Genomic DNA, 18,323 nt, shown 5'->3' on the forward strand with positions numbered 1-18,323 from the left:
GTTTGATGGACATCGGAAAATGCTTTCGCTTTGTAGATCCTTTGGTAGTTCCAGAATCGGAAATTCTTTTTGACATAATCGAAAGTTCAAGCTTACTTTTATAAAATTGCTCTAACAGTCTGCAAAAAATAATAAGCCGGATCCAATTAGAAGATTAAGGAACAATGCAATCTGCAACATTAACTGGAATAGATAATTTGAACTTAGCTTGTACCGTCCGTTATACATTAAACGTGCATGGGTTAACGTATTATGTGCATGCGTAAAGGTATTATGCGCATGCGTAGACGCGTATGAGCATTCGTAAAGGTAACGCATTATACGTTGACGCATGCACAGAAAGTTTGTAGCTTTGAGGTCCGGATTATAGATCATTCCAGATTATGGACGTCCGAATTAAAGACTTTTGACTGTATTCTGAATTATTTGAAATTTTGTTGGATTTTTTTATTCCACTGTAGTTTTAAAATTTTTAAAGCGAGGTTACAATAACTCCTGCTCTTTTTTTTTTTTTTTTTTTTTTTTTTGTATGCAAGATTTATAAGACTTTTATTAAGATATTTTCTAAGATACTTTACTAAGATATTTTCAATTGAAGCTATTTGTTTGTACTTCATAAAGGACAGAATCCTGTAATTTTTGAAACACTTCATCAAATTATATTCCACAGGTGGTAAGTCCCAAATTTGAATCTTTTTTTTTTTTTAAACATGAGGGAAAAGTTGAGAAATTACAGGTACCTTACGTCTTTTACAAAAAATTAGCAACTTTGTCGAGGCCTAATCAGGGCTACATTAAACCAAGGTGAGGATTTTTTGAGTGTGTCATGGCATTTCACTAATCTGTTATTGGTCCTGAGTTATATTGTTTAGTGTCAGTTTTTATCTGCTGAAAGTGATCGATGGGAACTATGTTAAGTTCCACTGAATATAAAGAGGAGAGAGGTACTTGCATATTAGCAAAACCACTTTAGTAAAAATTGCCAGCTTTTCAGAATGTGTAACCATGTACACCTTGCACAAGGAAAAGGGAGGCAGTTCTACTCTTGCTCTACTGGCCTGATTGGCAAAATTTAGCTTGCATTTTTCATGTCTTAAAAGCCTGACTTAGGATATATATTTGATTTATATACAGCATTGTTCTAATATAGGTATTCTGACACAAAATTGGACTTTTTCTGATACGACATACCAATTTTTTTCCAAATTTTAGTTGTGTGACTCAGATTCTTCTCAAGTGCTTAGTTTTCTAAGGTTCAATCCAAGTAAAATTTGCAGTCATTTTCTGATTTTTTTTTTAAATTTGTATTTCTTAGTAATTTTTATAAATTTTTCAAAAAAATTTTTGAATTATAACCTGTTAAATTTTTGCCATCATCTTAAAGAAGATGTATTTCTAGGCATACCTGTAAAGAATTAGAGTTTTTTCATTGAAAATTTCTGACGATATACATGAATTTATGTATTGACATGTTTTGAAATTTGTCATATTTGTTATAAGCGATAATAACACCAAATGTGGTTTACACAGTTTGTTAAAATTATTTGAAAATATAAATGATGCACCTCTTTTTCTCACTCATGCACAATGAAAAAAGGAAAGGAAAATAGCTTGCTATAAATTAAGAATTTCGCCAAGTAAATTACTATTGCCGCAAACTGTAAAAAGTATGCCAAGATAAATTTTTTAATTTCTTGATAGTTTGTCACCAAATTTCTTTAAAAATTATCACCACCTTTTAAAATTATCTTACAAAATTTATTCAGGCATAATTTGAGTCATAGAATTGAAATATGGAAAACAATCGGTACATCATTTCAGGTAAAAAACCAGATTTTGTGTCAAGATTACCCTGTGTTAGAACGATGCTGTATATAAATCTAATTTTCAGTATAATGTCCAAGATCCGGATTTGTTGGGACTTCGTGATTACGTTTTTGGGATTTTTCTGATATTAGATCATAACTTTAAATTATCATTTATTCAATCATCAATTATTATTGCCGCAAACTGAAAAAAGTATGCCAAGATAAATTTTTTAATTTCTTGATAATTTTCTCACCAAATTGTACAATATTATCCTTCAAAATTTATTCAGGCATAATTTGAGTCATAGAATTGAAATATGAAAAACAATTGGTGTGTCATTTCAGAAAAAAACTCGATTTTGTGTCCAAATACCTATATTAGAACAATGCTGTATATAAATCTAATATACAGTATGAAGTCAAAGATCCAGATTCGTTGGCCTTTGATGATTCTGTATTTGGGATTTTTCGGATATTAGATCATCAATTTAAATCTAGTAAGATGGCATGTAGAAATAAAAAATATGAAATTGTGATTTATGAAATAATGAAGCATTTATGATCTAAGACTGTCAAAATTTACAAAAAAATGCTAAATATTTATTTGTTTACTTTATTAAACATTTCTTTCAATGTAAATTAAGTTGCTTCGATTTTTGTGCTAATATTTCTCTTTAATTCTATAGACAGACATAATTTCTTGTTCAGTTACAAAGTTCCATTTTGTAACTGCTGGATCGAGAATTCCAACTAACTTATCAATCGAAAGTTTTTCATTTTCAGTAACCTCTCTGTCACTTTCTTCACTATTGGTAATGGTAGTTTCTGGATCTGGAGCCATGCTACAGATTTCATTGTTCATTAATTGATTGATGATTGAGGCATTATCATCACAATGAAAAATTTCTGTTATATCTCCATTTATTACCGCTTCTCTGCATTTCTTTACAAAATCTGTTAATTGGAAAATTTCACCTTTGGTTTGAGATATCTTAAAACCTTCAGATTCACGGCTATCATCTTCATCATCCTCACCGTGAAATACGGTAATAAATTATGCCAAGCATTTGTTAAAGTATCTGGAGACACATCCTCCCAAGATCTTGTGATGTTCCACACAGCAGACTTTATGCTAAAATATTGAGTAAATTCTTGAACAATCTTGCCATTATTTAAGAAATTTAACATGAATTTAAAAAATGCTACTTTATATTTGCATTTCAGTGCACACACTATTATGATATCAGTAGGCTGAGTGATGGAAGTACAGTTTGGAGGAAGTAATAATACGGATGGATATATTATCTTTCACTAAAAATTTAAGCGAAATACGAGTCGAGCAGTTGTCTACAATCAGGACAGTTTTTGTGTCATCGGTAAGCGAACCGAATTCAAATGTTGCCCAGCCTCGTGTACGAGATGATTTTCGAACCAATTATTCATTAATCCTTGTGCCATCCATGCTCTTTTATTTTCACAATATATAGTGCTGTAATTCTTTACTCCTTTACAAGCTTGTGTAGTTTTTCTGATTACACTTGTGTGTTCTTGCAGCATTTGCGCATGCTAAAATTGTTAGTTTCGCTTAGGAATCTTTGGCATCAGTTGGAGCCTTTTCTGTAGAGTTTGCCAGGGTATTTCGTGGTGCATGTTGCCAGAAAAGACCGTGTTCATCAGCATTGTAAATTCGTTCTGAAGATAACTTTTCATTACTAATGAGTTCCATGAATTCATATGCAAATAGTTCAGCAGCTTTCTCCTGAAATTTTTAATTGCCTTATACCATGATCATTTTTAAATTTGGTTAACCAACCTGTCAACACATTACACTGAGCATCACTGTCCAACATAACAAATAAATATTTAGATATGTTTACTTTTAGTCCTTCAGACCGTTGTGTTCTATTTTTAGAAAATGGATTTGTATCTTCTACTGACCCTAAAATATATTCATTACCATTATAATGTAACTCATGCTACGTTATTCTGTAGAATATTAACATTTTTATAAGTGCACATTTTAGAAGTGATTTTTCTTTTTACAGTACAAGCAAATCTTAGTATAAGCAGGACAATTGTATAACTTATGAAAAGTTCCACATTTTCTACGTGGTTTCAGATTATTGTATACGTATTTTCTTGATAGTTTGAAGATGATTTAGAACTTTGTTGCTTTGGTTTTACATGATATTTTTCTTCTAAAGGTGGAATTTTATTTCGCTTGATCACTTCAATTTTATTTTCTTCAGTTAAAGTTTTCAGCTGAAGTTCTGCTAATTCAGAAGCTTTACACATTTTAATACATTTCTGCAATGTTAACTTATCTTCCTTTAATAACCTATCTTTAAGATTTTAATTTAGAAATTCCATTTACTATTCTATCTTTTAATTTCACAAATCCACAGTTACTACTTAGTTTCTTTTACTCTGTTAAAATATCATCAAACAGTTCACGAACATGTTGCGTTCCACAGAAAAATATATGTATACCAACACTTTCCTTTGCTTTCAGTATGAAATAATTTTCGAAAGCTTCAATTACTTTGTCAACATCCTTCTTATCTTCTTCACTTAAATTAAAAGTATTAAACTTTTCAAGTGCTTCTTTGCCAATAACATGCAATAAAATAGCTACTTTAATTTCAAGCAATTTAGTAATATCACCAGATGCTAACATGTAAATCTGGAATTTTTGCTTCCACTTCTTCCAATTTTCGCTTAAATTACCTTCGAAATTTAGATTACTCGATGGCTTTAATCCATACATATTTAAGACTTTAAATAGTTTATATATACATGTTTTTAGCCACTTAAAAAAAAAAAAAAAAAAAAAAAAAAATGCACTTAACCAGCAATGGAAGTTTCGATTTCACTGTGACCAACTTTCCATCATGTTTTAGTTTAGAATGTCTTTACGATTATTCAGAAGTGATGCTGCATGGTTCTTTAAAAAAGATTTTCTTTTTTAATCTACCGCTGACTATGCCATGGATCGTTTTTTTTATGTTGGGTAAGTGTTCTATGATGATAAGGAGATGTACACAAACATCGTTTATTCTACATTGCTACTCTATTGTTCTGTATTACAGTTATGATGAATAATAATAGCAATAGATCCAGTTACATATATACAATACCTCCCATGATTATTTTTAAGCGAAATATTACTGAAAAAGACAGCAAAAAGACGTCACGGCGCGTAATGAACTGGAAGTTGATCTGTCAGCACTATCCTCATCTTCAGGGCAGATGTTTTTATTTTATTCGGCTTATAATTCCTTACTGAATGTAGTATTTCATCTCGATGGACTCCGTCTTTAATATGATTTAAATCAATTACGATATTTATAATGACGAGAAACGTCATTATAAATTACGGTTTCATATTTTTAATTTTATAATTTCTGCATGCCATCTTACTAGATTTAAACTGATGATCTATAATCCAGAAAAATTGATAATCCGGAATCGAAGTCCCGATGAGTCCGGATTAAAGACTTTTGACTGTATTTTATTCTTTAATGAACTAGTAGTAATGGTAAAAGAGTGCATTATTATTAAATTACAAAAAATAGATTAGGTTTTAAAATGTCAATTTGTACCATGATACAGAAGGGATTATTTGGAATATAGCTTAGGTTATTTGTATATGGCAAAGCCGTAAAAAGCTATCTGCCTAAGAGGAGGGATGCCTTCCTGGATGGCTTTCTAAGGGAAACTGAGTCGTATTCACATTACAGCTAAACATGGAGAAAACTGCCAACGTGGAAAAAAACACCAAAACTAATCATGCATTAAGCTCATTCTTCCACTTGTGGTGAAACCCAAACCTGGTCAAACTCCCAGTATTCAGCAGTCTTAACCACTTGGCCACTTGTGGGGCCTGTTAGGAATGTAATAAATATATTTTGGTATTCCCTATCTATCTTATTTTAAACTGAGAATTTTTTTCTTTTTAAAATAATCTTCTAAAGTTAATTATGCTGAATTTAATGTTGTGCTGATTTAAAGACATTCAAACATCCTATTGGAGCAGTAATAATTGTTTATAAAACATTGTGTCTTCAGTCACCCATTGCTGTCCATCTGTATTTTTAATATTATGTTTCACTATCTGAAGCAAAAAAATACCCGATGTCTTCCATTTGTACAAAATAAGGTGTAGCGGGATTCATCCGACCACATTATCCATTTCCAATCCTCAGATGTCCAATGTCTTCTTTCCTGACACCACTGCAAACGAATTCTTGAATGTTGGACAAATGAGTGGTTTTCTCACAGGCACAACTTATGCATTCCTATCCTCTGCAATTCTCGGCACAGGTGTGAGTAGAACTCTGTTGGTTGATGAGCCTTAGTTGATGATCTGTGTCAGTTGAAGCACAGTAGAGTCCCTGTTCTGCCATACAGTTTGTCAGAGATGCTTTCGATCACTCTCTTGGAAAACTGTTCTTAAACCGCAGTTATGTCTTCTGGAGAGCGACTGTGGGTTCTGATTCCAACTTTTGAAAACCTTTGATATGGCTGTTTATAAGAACACAGCGAGATTTGCTGTCTTTGAAATCGAGGCTCCTGTTAAACGCTCACCAACAATAAGTCCTTTTTCAAATGGTGAAAGACCTGTTGTTTTTCTCATTTTATTTCATTCATCGGGAAAAGCACTCCTACACATTACTTATACTAGCATTCTAACCATGTGTAACCCACATCATAAAACAAATGTGCATACTTCATCCCATGCATTCCAATGAATATCTGTAAGGTTTCAAATTCATTGGCATGTGTGTGTAAAAGATTTAGTACTGAATGCTTTTTGTGAGACAATGTATGTAAACTCTAATTTTGGTGCTTTGAATAATATATGTTTTTTTATTTGCTTGTTTGTATTTCTTTTTCAGTAGTCACACCTCCTGCTACAATATACATGGGACTGGACAAACATGAAAGTATGTTATCTTAATTAACCTTAGTAAATTTTGAATTTTCAATCTTAATTTTTCATGTTTTTAAATTTTTTAGCAGTTTGGCAATTCTAGCAGAAAACGGGGACAGAAAGAGTAACACACTTTTCAACATTCTGTTAAGCATGATTATTAGTTTCTCATCATAATCAAATAATGCTTATTTTTAGCTGAAACAATCATATTAAAATTTTTTTTAACCTGAAATTTTCTATGTGAAGGGTGCTTAAAATAGTTATAAAGTTATAAAGATTTTTAAAAAATTGAATAATTTTGACATATTCTCAGATTTTTATGGGGAATTTTTTTTTGTTTGGTGCATTAAAAAAAGTTGTATTTTTCATTTTCTTGTTATAATTATAATTACACTAGTTGCTTGATAACAGAATGATACCCACTCTTTTGCAAAAAAATAAAAGCATCATGAAGGAAGTGGTTGTTTTTGATGGAATTGAATATGTGTATAGCTCATATACAGATAATAAAATGATTAAAAACTCAAGGTCATAGTACCTGTTCACGGCTCACAATCACCCAGTGAGTGTTCAAATTAGTAGTTTGTCGAAATGCCCCGGCAGCAATGCATGCTTGAATTTGTCAAGGCAAGGAATGGTAGTGGTTCCTAATGTCATCCTGCGACACATTCTGCCAGGCATTCATCAGTTGTCTCTCCAGATCTGCGATATTTTGTGGTGCCCAAATCAGGTGGCCTAATATGTCCCAGACATGCTTGTTTGGTTAAAGGTCTGGTGACCTTGCTGGCCAAGGAAGAGCAATGACAAACATACAGAAACAGTCCAGAGATATGCAAGCGGTATGTGGCCTGGCATTATCTTGATGCAAAATGGCCCCAGGATGAAGTGCCATGAAGGGTAATGCAACCGGCCACAGGATGGTATCAACATATTGTTGAGCTGTTAAAGATGTACAGAGGATGACTAAGGCTGCTATCACACGTCGTTTTGTTTCGGAAGAACAACTGTTTGGAACAATTCTTCTGCTTTGTCACAACAGCCAATCACCATAGATCGCTTTGGGGTTAACACAGGGAGAATTTTTTTGGAAAGGCAGAAAAAAGTTGCACATCTTTCTTTCAATAGTAAACCAGGCAGAAAAATTGTCCGAAACAGTTGTTCGTGTGAAACAAACGCCGTGTGATATGGGCCTAAAGATGACTTGCTGTCGTAAGAAATAGCACCCCACACCATTACACCAGGGGTTATGGCTGTATGCCTTTGCAAAACAAAGGCTGATTGTGGCCACTGGTCCTGTCCTTTCCAGACATGAACACAGTGGCCATCTCTTCAAGAGTGAAACGGGATTCATCGCTGAGTGCTATACAATGCCAGTGTGATGGCAGCTATGATGATCGGCTGCGATACCACTTCAGATGACTCCGCCAATGTTGTGGGCTCAAAGAAGCAAACATCTTAAAGTCCTCTGTGAGCGTAACCCCGCCGCCTCAGACAAGCGCAATGAGATGGTGGACGGTACCACGGGAGGTATAGATGTGGCTGTAGTGCGTTGAATAGTTGACAATGATACCATTGGGGCGGTTTGGGCCTGGCAAACAATCATCCTGTCTTGCCTCGCATTTGTGCTCCTTGGCCTTCCAGAGCCTTTATTTCATCGGCAATTTCCTTGTAGCAACCACTGCTGACAACATCTTTGTACAGAAGCAGGTGGTGGGCTATTGCTTGGTATGACCACACAGCTTCACGCAGCCCAACGATTTGACCACGTTCGAAGTCGTTTAGTTGTCTGTAAGGTTTTCGATATTGTCGTAATGTCATCTTTAGTTGCTTCTGTACGGAATTGCAATGGCAGCAGCAAAAAAAGATAAATTTTCCGCTTGTGTTACTGTTATAATACTTGCCGAATTGCGCACTAGAAATGCGTGCTATGATTGCAACTCGTCTTCATTTGTCTTGAAACTTTGATCATTTGCATGTTCAATCAAGATGTTCTACATAACAAATTTTGCCACTATCGCAAAAGTTCTTGGTGCTTCGATTTTTTTTGCAGAAGAGTGTAATTAGGAGGTAATTGTTAAGAGCATTGATTATCAGTCTTCAAAAGCTCTGTACAAGCTGTCAAATAATAAAGCACTTAGTAATATTTAACATATTATTGAAAACTATTAATGTTGATCAGTTTTATCACTAATATATTGAGGTAATGTAACAAATGATTTGAGATGTATCACTTGTGCGTAAATGCTAAAATGAGTCATGCTTATGATACTTTGTTAATCACAGCATGTAGCTTCACAAAATATTTTAGTTGGAATGCTGTTATTTTTGTAAATGTTTTAACTCATTAATGAGTCACAAAAGTTAAAGATGGTGACTGTATATAATTGTCTTTTCTCTTTTCATTTGTCATTTGAGTGGCAATGCTAATGTACTATAAGCTCATTGAACATTTGATGTGTTAACACTAATATAATTTAAACAATTTTCTCTTTTCATTTGATACATTTTCATCAAAGGAGGAAATTTGCATTGTTAATTTATAGTTAATGTATTTTTAAAATGAGAGTCAACTAAGTATTCATAAATAGTATTTATTATCAAACTTATCCATATTAGGCATTTTTTTCAGTTTAAATGTGAAGACGTAAGATAGTATAACAGTTTTGTAGAATTTAGACTGTCAAGTATTAATTTTAACATGAAAAAGGAATGTCTGATCTACTTCTGCTTACATAAAAAATACACAAAAATTTATGATTTAATATAAGAATTTTATTTTAAGGTTGGAATATATTTTTCTTATATCTTTTGATAAAAGACTTAACTGCTTTGCTCTTATGAGGATAGTTAAAAAACAAGTTTTTGCTATAGAAATGAAAATTATGCTCTCTTTCAGTCAGCTGTTGTGAATGTCATTATTATTATTACTGTGATATAAGCGTTATGTGTATTTTCAGTGCTCAAATACTGAGATGTAAGCTTTGTAAGTATTTTCAGTGCTCAAATTCAAAATGCATAATTTTTTTAACTTATTAATCAGTGCTCAAATTTAAAATGCATAATTTCTTTAACTTAACTGCCAAAATGAGCAGTTTTTATTGATCATTGATAATTATTTACATGCAAATGTGAAGCTACTTTGGCTTGCTATTAATTTATTTCATACTGTAGTAGCTCCATCTGAACACTGCAGTTGATGCCACTGGGCTATAATGTAAAGTATTGCACTTCCATCTTGTGATAGAGTTGTGTACCAGTCTTCACACAATTTTTTTTAAAATTTAAAAACGTAATTACTCCAAGTATTTCCATTCAATATGCTGCTGAAAATTGATCAATATAAATAAAAAGTAAGTAATTTAGAATCAATTTTACACAAAGGCGCAAAAGAAGTGAAACTCAATGCCAATAAATTTCAAAATATCCTAAAAATAAGCAAAATAAAAATTAAGGAAATGTGAAACTAAAACCTAAAAATACAAAAATTGGGGGAAAATTATCCAACCAGAAAAAATACAAAAGAAGAGGAATTCAATAAAATTTGATATAATGTTATCAAGAGGAGGCTACATCAGACTCAATTACAATCCCCTTCCACTTAAAAACTACTACGTTTCTGTATCCAAAATTAGCTGATGAGAGCTATTCAAAAGCATTTAGTTATAACAGTTTATCGGAAAATTTTGAAGTCCTCCCCGATGCAGGGTACAAATTATAGTGTCAAATCAAGCAAAAGAATTTAGACATTTATTATAGAATTTAAAATTGAAATGCATGATGATGAAATGGAAGTAGACAGTGGGAAAATTAGCTTTGTGGAAGAGTCATTTAATTTTTAGATGGATATCTGATGGTTCTCCTTTGAATCTTTTTCTGACAGAAATGTTGAATGATTGTGTGGTAGCTAATAGAGTTATAGAACAATCACAGTAAAATGTTATTGGTTATTTTCAAGAAAAATTTTCTCGTTAAATTGCATACAGGAAACTTGACAAGATTTCACAAGTTGCATAAGTTTTGATAGAATGTATTTGCTTTTCATGATTTTATTACAAAATAAAAATGCTCTGTGAATTATCTATTCAACTGAAAAATTTTGTTTAATTATAAAATATTTTATTGAAATGTTAATTCCTATACATATGCCCTTGTTTTTAGAATTTGAAATAAACAGTTTTAAAAAACCTTGTCGAAAGAATGGCATGATTTAAAATTCAGGCTTTAGTAACCAAGTTTTTATCTATCCTAGGTAGTTTTGATCTTAATTATCCTGGATAATCAAGGTTCTGCTGCATATAAAGAGAGTATCCAAAATACAGTACTATATAAAAAATGTATGTTGTAATTGAACTATGTTTCAATCTTATTTTATATTTAAATCAAAAGCAAATTCAAATTCAAAAATCATATTTGGGTTTAGCAGTGTAGAACATAAAGCAAAGTTTGATCAAAACAATGTAAGCAACCAGTGCATAAAAGTGAAAAACAAATGAAATTTTAAACAGTACTTAAAACATTTTCAGGGAATTTGTGTGCCAAGAACTGTAAAAAATATATAGCAGGTGTCTTACTTAATTAATGTCTAATGTAATAAAAAAAATTAAATTAAAAATTAAAGAAATTATTTATAAAACATAAATTATGAAGAACAGTTAAATCTCATATTAGCTGCCCAATCCCAACAGGCTGTGAATTTGAAAAAGACAGCATTTGGCCAGACTTTTAATTATAAGTTACAGTCAAATTAAAAGTGGCCATTGCATGTGGTGGAAACATCAGCAAAAAATTAATGTAGTATAAAGAAAATCATTAATGAATTGACGAAGTGTAAATTAAAAGTGGCCATTGCATGTGGTGGAAACTTCAGCAAAAATTCATGTAGTATGAAGAAAATTATTAATGAATTGGGAAAGTGTGTGTTAATAAAACTTGAAATGTGGATAGCAGAAAGGTATAAGGTTGGTAATACTAGGTAGAGTTGACAGTAAACCACAGTTATGGAAATTGTCTGGAGGACAAGATTGTATAAATGCTTTTTTTATTTAATTATATACATATGTTCTTCCCATCATTAGCTTATGATTTGATTGTTCTAATTCCAATTCTGAATCTTATGAAACGTTATTACCCTATAGATTTATTTTTGTACAGTATTGAAGAAGAAATCATTACCTTTATTATGCATTTGAATTGTTTTATTTTAATGAGTTTTATTTAAGTCAGTATTGAACTATACATTGTATTTTACTTGAGTGGAAAATGAATTAACATCCATCAGATTTCCCTCTTTAATTTGCAAAAGCAAAGTAGTACTTTTTTTAATTCAGTATTTGTGGGCAGCCATACATTGCCAGTAAAAACAAAATAAAATCTTCTATATTTATGTGCTTAAAATTGCAGTTAACATTGGTAAAATGAGAACTTTTGCAGACAACCCATGAATGTCCCTCTTTTACTGATATTTTTAAATACGGTTTTAATGTGTCAAAGTAGACCATTTATTTAATTTTTAACTTTGTCCTAACGGCATCTGCGTTTTCTTCAATAAGAAGAATGTCATTTTCGTCTTATGTTTTTATCTTTTTAAAGCTTTCTCTTTTAAATTTCTTATCACTTTGATGTCACATAGAATTTTCATACATCAATTATGGGAATAAAAGAGAAAATAACGACCAAAAAATTTTTTTAGGGATTTGCATTGAAGAGTAATTGATAACAGTTGTAATTAAGTATATATAGCGTAACAGTAACAAGTTAAAGTTCTGAATCTTATGAAACATTATTAGCCTATAGATTTATTTTTTGTACAGTATTGAAGAAATCATTACCTTTATTATGCATTTGAATTGTTTTATTTTAATGAGTTTTATTTAAGTCAGTATTGAACTATACATTGTATTTTACTTGAGTGGAAAATGAATTAACATCCATCAGATTTCCCTCTTTAACTTGCAAAAGCAAAGTAGTACTTTTTTTAATGAGACAGACTATCGCCTCAAGCAGAATTCTGTTTCTAATCTAATTTTTGATTTTTATATTTCAACATATATTTTATGTAGATGAAGATTTGATAAGATGGGGTTGGCCTGAAGATATATGGTTTCATGTTGATGATATGTCATCTGCCCATGTCTACTTACGATTAGAAAAGGTAAGTTAACTTGTTCACTCAAAAGTCTTAATGAAAATATGGTGAAATTTCATAGTTTTAGTGAGACAGGCTTGCCAGAAAATATACATATAAGCAGAAAGAGAAACATATGTACTAAATGTAGTGGCTTTGCAATACAAAAATAGAATTACTCAATAGCACTATAATAACACAAGTTTCACCCAAGGGTACATTAGTAATTTAAATATATAGAGGGTGATTCATAAATATTGTTAAAAATCAATATGCTTGTCAGAAACACGATAATAAGCAAGAAGCATTTAGGAACACGTGGTCACATACACAACCCAGTTGTGCAAGATGTGCTAGAGGTCGGGAACAAAGCTGCCCAGAATGAAGTGAGAAAAAGTATAATTTGGGTGTATTGTAAAGACATTAGGTTATTTTAAGCAGTAGATGTGAAAAATGTGCAATGCCCTCACTGGGACTTGAACCTGGATCTCTTGAATATGTGCCGAATGTGCTACCATTACACCACGAAGGCATGCTGGAAGGAGGAAGAAAATGCCTTATATACTCCCCTTTTTAACCCCTTCAAGACGGCATGTTGCTGGACTAAAAACCCTCTGCAGACGGCTGTGTCATATATACATCAGTCCCAAATGTCACTAGCAGCCGGTGCATTGCACACCGTCTCCAAGGTGAGTTGTGCTAAGGGGCATGCCGTCTTTGTAAGAGGATTAGCACCCATCCTATGTGATACACCCATCCTAAAGGGGTTAAAGGGCAACTGGGGATAAGAGGACCCAGTTCATCAAATCCTGGTGGTGACGAATTATTGTCCACCGCCTTTTAGTTCAGGTGCCACTCTATAGCCATTAGATTTTTTGAAGTAGGAGACGGGGGAAAATGCGCAATGCCTTTGGCGGGACACAAACCTTGACCTTTCGTATGGGCCAAGTGTGCTACTATTACACCATGAAGGCATTCAGAAAGAAGGGAGAAAATACATTATAGTATGAGCATAAAAAAAGGATGAATCACTACATGAATAGAAAAATGACAGATAGCACCTCATTTATGGGGTGTAAATACGCATATACATTCTTTGTCGCTAAAACTCAATTCAAATCAAATATAAAGAAATCTCACTTACCTGTCAGATGCATTCTCGCCTTTTATCATTTTCTCTATATTTTATTGACAACACAATTAAATACATTCAGAACAAAGAGAAGCACATATAAACTTTGGTTAATGTTTTGCGTCGGTGTTACATCTCTTCCAATAATCAAGGTTCTGAACTAGTCCGAAGAATTCAAGCGCACACAGTGCCATCTGGTGCAATACAGTTTCTACATGGGGCAACTAATGGCGTGGCAGTGGTATAGCCATTAGGGAACTGTCATTCTTTGTTAATCAACAAACGTATCCCATTCATACCATGTTCAGACATCTGCACAAATGATTGAGCGAAACTAGGATTTTCGAAACATGAATGAATGATACTGGTGTTGACAGAACGATGTGGACATGTGTGCGGAAGAAGTTATGCTGTCAAATGTCGGAAACAACTCTGGGAGGAGTACTCAAAGTATTGCAGCATGTTTTACATGCATCTCAATCCAGCATTTGGCATATCTTACATGAGGATGAGTTGCATCCGTACTGCATGCAATGTGTGCAGGTTTTGTCCACAGCTGGTAATTACTGGCAGCGTGTGGACTTTGCATGTTGGTTTATACAGCAGATCACAGCAGTTCCCAAACATTGTAGCTGATGTCTTGTTTACTGACGAAGTAATGTTTACACTGGAAGGCATCTCTGATGTGCATGTGTGGGCACATGGAAATCCAAGAGCCATACGGTCCCTTGCTGCTCAACACTGCTGCAGCAATAATGTCTGGTTAGGTTTATCCAGATTACTTTCTTGCATGGGCCCCAGATGGAGACACTTGTGCACTTTTCTGGCTCAAGTCCTGCTGGAATTGCTGAGTGACATACTACTTCATGTGTAGCAGTGGATGTTCTTTCAAACATGATGGAGCTCCAGTGCATTTCTCCCATATTGCCTGCCAATATCTGGTTGCTGCATTTCTGGGGCAATGTATTGGCTGCAGTGGACCTATCCTGTGACCACGTCGTTCACCAAATCATTTCCTTCATTTTTTTCCTTTGGGGTTACATGAAAAATGTAGTGTATGAACCCCCTCCCTGTGGAATCTGAAATGGATTTGTAGCACAAATCGCTGCTCCAAGTGGAGTTATTTCCAATGCACCAGGCATTCTTGCAGATGTTTATCAATCGCTTCATCATCTTTGCAAGGCGTGTATTACAGCTGCAAGCCACAACTTCAGCAGGTGTTCAAAAACCTGCTTTAAAATTTTCTTGTGAAGTAAAATGTGGTGTAAATTCATCTTTGTGTAATAAATGATAGTAATTTGTGACCTGCCTTGTATCTTTCAGTCTCTGGATCTGTGGTCTGAGTGATCTGGATCTGTGATCTAACACATGGATTGCGTTTGTTTTGTGGTGTAGATTGCATTTGCGATTATATGTTCCCATACGATTCTTGTTTGCTATCATGTTTGACCTATATGTAGATTTTTGAACAATATTTCTGAATTACCCTGAATATATAGAAAGTATTGTTTTTTTTTTTGAAACTATGTAAAAAAATGCCTGTTGGGTATTTTTAAACATATCTCATGTAGAGATGTATCAATAAAGTATTTGTTATTGTAGGGATTAAAAGTATTAATATTGTAGCTGACCAGAAATTGTTGCACTGCTACACGAATAATTTTTGCATATATTGAAACAAAGAGATAGCTGTCAGCCATTTGTGTAACTCAGTTCAACATTCGGATGTAACTTATTTTATCACATTAGGTGCACTTTTTCCAGTTGAGAAAGTGGACATTTTCAACATGCAATGTAAGAAGTGGAGTATATTCAAACTTACTGTTTTTTCCTTGTATTGAATCTATCCAATATGCTATACCAACTGGACAAAGAGTGCCAGAATATAGATTTCAGCCAACATATTTTAACATATTTTACTTTTATAAAGTTCTTTAATTTGTAATATATGTTGCTTTGGAAATGAAATATATTAAAATATTAATTGTACTTTTTAGGGAAAGAGTATAAATGATATTCCTTTGCCATTATTACAAGACTGTGCACAACTTGTTAAAGCTAACAGTATTCAAGGTAAAAATTTTTTTTGTAAACATAATCATGAGTGTTTTATGTGTGTTTTCCATTTTAGCCTCATGACCTATATGCGTCTTGTAGTTTCAACTTTTCAGGACCAATATTGCATTTTGAAAAACATGATAATTTCAAGAAAACAACATAGTCATGAAATAACAATAAATAACCATATATAACTATTGATAATTAACTGACAATTATAAATTGTGATAGCAGATAAATTTATTTGTGTATCATTCATATATATATATATATGCAGAATAAGAAAACAATATTTCAAATATTTTCACCTTCTGGTTTGTCATGACACTTTGAGAAGTTTTGTTTATATAATTTTATAATCGAATATTAATGAATGTCTGTCTGACTCACCATTAACTTGTTTTAAACCTTATTATTTTTATAATTACTGATCTCTTTCTAGCATATGCGGGATAACATGCTAGCATCCATTTATTAATTTGCTTTCTCAGTTCTGTTGAATTTTATTGAACTAAAATGCATTTATCAGATAAGCTATTCTGGGAAAATATTCCTGAATGGATTTTCACTTAGCAGTTACAGTTGGTCAAAATATTTTGCATTTGTGGTAAATAGAGGCAGGGTGTTAGAAACTTTGGTAGTTTTCTTTCATCTCCTCTGAAAAGCTGCAAAACATTATGAATGAGGTATTGTGCCATGTCACCATAATGTATTTGTATGGGAAACCATCCACCAAACGTGTTTATATGGTATCCCAAATATGCATGTAGCATCCCCCAGATGGCTTTTCACTTAAGCGGACATTTTCGTCAATGTGACTGCAGATTATGATCCATCCTGTGGAAATTTCACTGGGTGGTGGACTGCAAACTACACTTTTTGTCCTCTAGCTTTCTGCATGCTTATTATGTAATATGTTTTGTTTAAAGTCATCATGCGTTCCTTTTTTTCCTTCTCATGTTAAGATTTTAGTGCTTAGATTATGCATCATGCTGAGCTTTTCTCTGATTTTTTTAAAACTCTTTGAAGACCATAACACCCCAGACGGCCTTTCATTCAAACGACTACAACCACCTGAAACAGGCTGAAATTCCGATGTTGTTTTCTTCCCTCCCCAAAGGTATACAGTATCAGGTGAAGTTTCCCCAAATGCATTGTACCAGTTTATTGCAGACAGCTTGTCCTAAGGATTTATTTGTGGTTTCTTATCTTTATTATCGTCATCCATTAACACATAATTTTCATTCTTCTTTATGTGTTAATGGATGAGGAGGGTAGAAAATTGTTGTGACTCTCAAAAACCATTTCGGGCGGTTCGATATTTTATCATACAGGTTAGTTTAGAAAGCTTCGGTTTTCAAAGAGTTAATAGAAAAAAAATCATTTTATACATATGGAGAACAAGTTGGCAACAAGTTTAGGAATTTTGTGAAGGGGTGCAGATAATCAGAAAGTATTGAAACATCTTTTATTAACTAAAGTTTCGAGTTTTAATACAATCATGATTTCATTTTTCTCCTATATATTAATGTAAAGACATTTGAGAAATAGGAATAACAATGCACTTTATTCCTAAACACATAGTGGCAAATGGTCAACAGAAACAATTTTAAAAGCATTATAACTCATAAAACTTCTGATGGCGTATGTTTTGTTTATACTTGCTGACTTTTAAATAACCATATGTCTCAAAATTTTTAATGCCTATGTTTTATTAACATTGCCATCACAAGATATTATGAATGCCATAAGAAAAGTTTTAAGAATGCTTCCTCAGTTTCTTTGATAAACAATATCCAGTGTCTGCCACTTATTAAAATCATGTTTCAAACACACTTCAATATACATTTGTGTGCAAAATTATGAGAATTAGCAACTTATGTCTATTTTTGCAAAAAATATTTAACTGCAATTGTGGAGGGGATATAAGCACACGAGGGGTTTTTGGTAATTGGTGTGCTGATACTCTTCCATGACATTTGGCATGTTTCTCACAAGAGTTGCATATATTTTATAAGCTATCAAGCAAAATGAGTACCCATGAATGTATGTATGATGAAATGAGATGGGTAATTCTTGGTTGGTTGGAGGCAGGTTAATTAAAAGGGCAGGTGGCTACAGAGCTCAATGCAATGCCTAGTGTCATCTGCAATTTAAGAAAACAATTTCAGGACACTGGATTCAAATCAAGAAGACCTGGATTAAGTTGACCAAGAATTACAATGCTGAATGAGGATGGTTATTTGGCACTTTCAGAGTAGCAAC

The 18,323-nt window shown here is 32.9% G+C and overlaps 1 protein-coding gene across 4 annotated transcripts in view; it reads left to right on the forward strand.

Annotated features, from left to right (window-relative positions):
- Nucleotides 1-18,323, forward strand: part of LOC118188582 (coiled-coil domain-containing protein 25) — a 56,997-nt gene that overhangs the window by 11,553 nt on the left and 27,121 nt on the right. For all 4 annotated transcript variants that reach the window (XM_085809640.1, XM_085809641.1, XM_085809639.1 and 1 more), the window contains 3 exons: nt 6,707-6,754; nt 12,804-12,895; nt 15,998-16,073. In XM_085809640.1, coding sequence (XP_085665766.1) covers nt 6,707-6,754; nt 12,804-12,895; nt 15,998-16,073 — 216 coding nt within the window. The remainder of the gene's footprint in view (nt 1-6,706; nt 6,755-12,803; nt 12,896-15,997; nt 16,074-18,323) is intronic.

This window comes from Stegodyphus dumicola, chromosome X2 (assembly GCF_044657685.1).
Source record: "Stegodyphus dumicola isolate Sdum_Otavi_A_Nest chromosome X2, ASM4465768v1".
Taxonomy (NCBI): Eukaryota; Metazoa; Arthropoda; class Arachnida; order Araneae; family Eresidae; genus Stegodyphus; species Stegodyphus dumicola.